The sequence below is a fragment of the Seriola lalandi genome, unplaced genomic scaffold, assembly GCF_002814215.2.
Source record: "Seriola lalandi dorsalis isolate HSWRI2012SDOR001 ecotype SW California unplaced genomic scaffold, Sedor1 jcf7180002054973, whole genome shotgun sequence".
NCBI classification, from domain to species: domain Eukaryota; kingdom Metazoa; phylum Chordata; class Actinopteri; order Carangiformes; family Carangidae; genus Seriola; species Seriola lalandi.
In genome coordinates this window covers 143,675-144,136 of record NW_019525523.1, presented here as the reverse complement: position 1 = coordinate 144,136, position 462 = coordinate 143,675, and the positions used below count along the sequence as shown (strand labels likewise).

Below are 462 nucleotides of genomic sequence, written 5' to 3'. Positions count from 1 at the left end.
GCGCTTATCTGCCTCCTAATTACGCAGATGTTGACGGCACAGGAACTTTACGCAGCACTTACAATTATGACGCGTACCTGACAACAGGTTCTAGAACCAGTGACTTTAAGTTCGTGACATCTTACAATGACAACACACTTCCTGCTGACCAGACTCTGAAGAAAAGTCCATCAGACTTTACTGATGCATTTGGAGGTTGTGATGTTTCTCCCGAGGTAGGGAAACTTTACATATCAGTAAACTCAATTTCACTTATTCTGAAAAAGATATTTTGGTATTTTGCTTTCCCTTGTTGTGGTGGTACCGTTCTTGTTTGTGGTGGTGATTTGCAGCACTTTTAATGGCTCTCGAGGTCGTTTTGAAGTCATGATTTTCGTAAAGACTTCTAATTTCGTCTTCGAGTTAATCTTACGTTAAAAGCAACAATGAATCAAACGTCCACATCTTTACATTTGTTTTGAC

The 462-nt window shown here is 39.8% G+C and overlaps 1 protein-coding gene across 1 annotated transcript in view; it reads left to right on the top strand.

Moving 5' to 3' along the window:
• Positions 1–66: 66 nt before the first annotated feature.
• LOC111646584 (protocadherin gamma-A4-like) overlaps positions 67–462 on the top strand; it is a 5,072-nt gene continuing 4,676 nt past the window's right edge. Inside the window, exon 1 of the mRNA XM_087171016.1 lies at positions 67–73. Within this exon, the coding sequence (XP_087027142.1) occupies positions 67–73 (7 nt within the window). The remainder of the gene's footprint in view (positions 74–462) is intronic.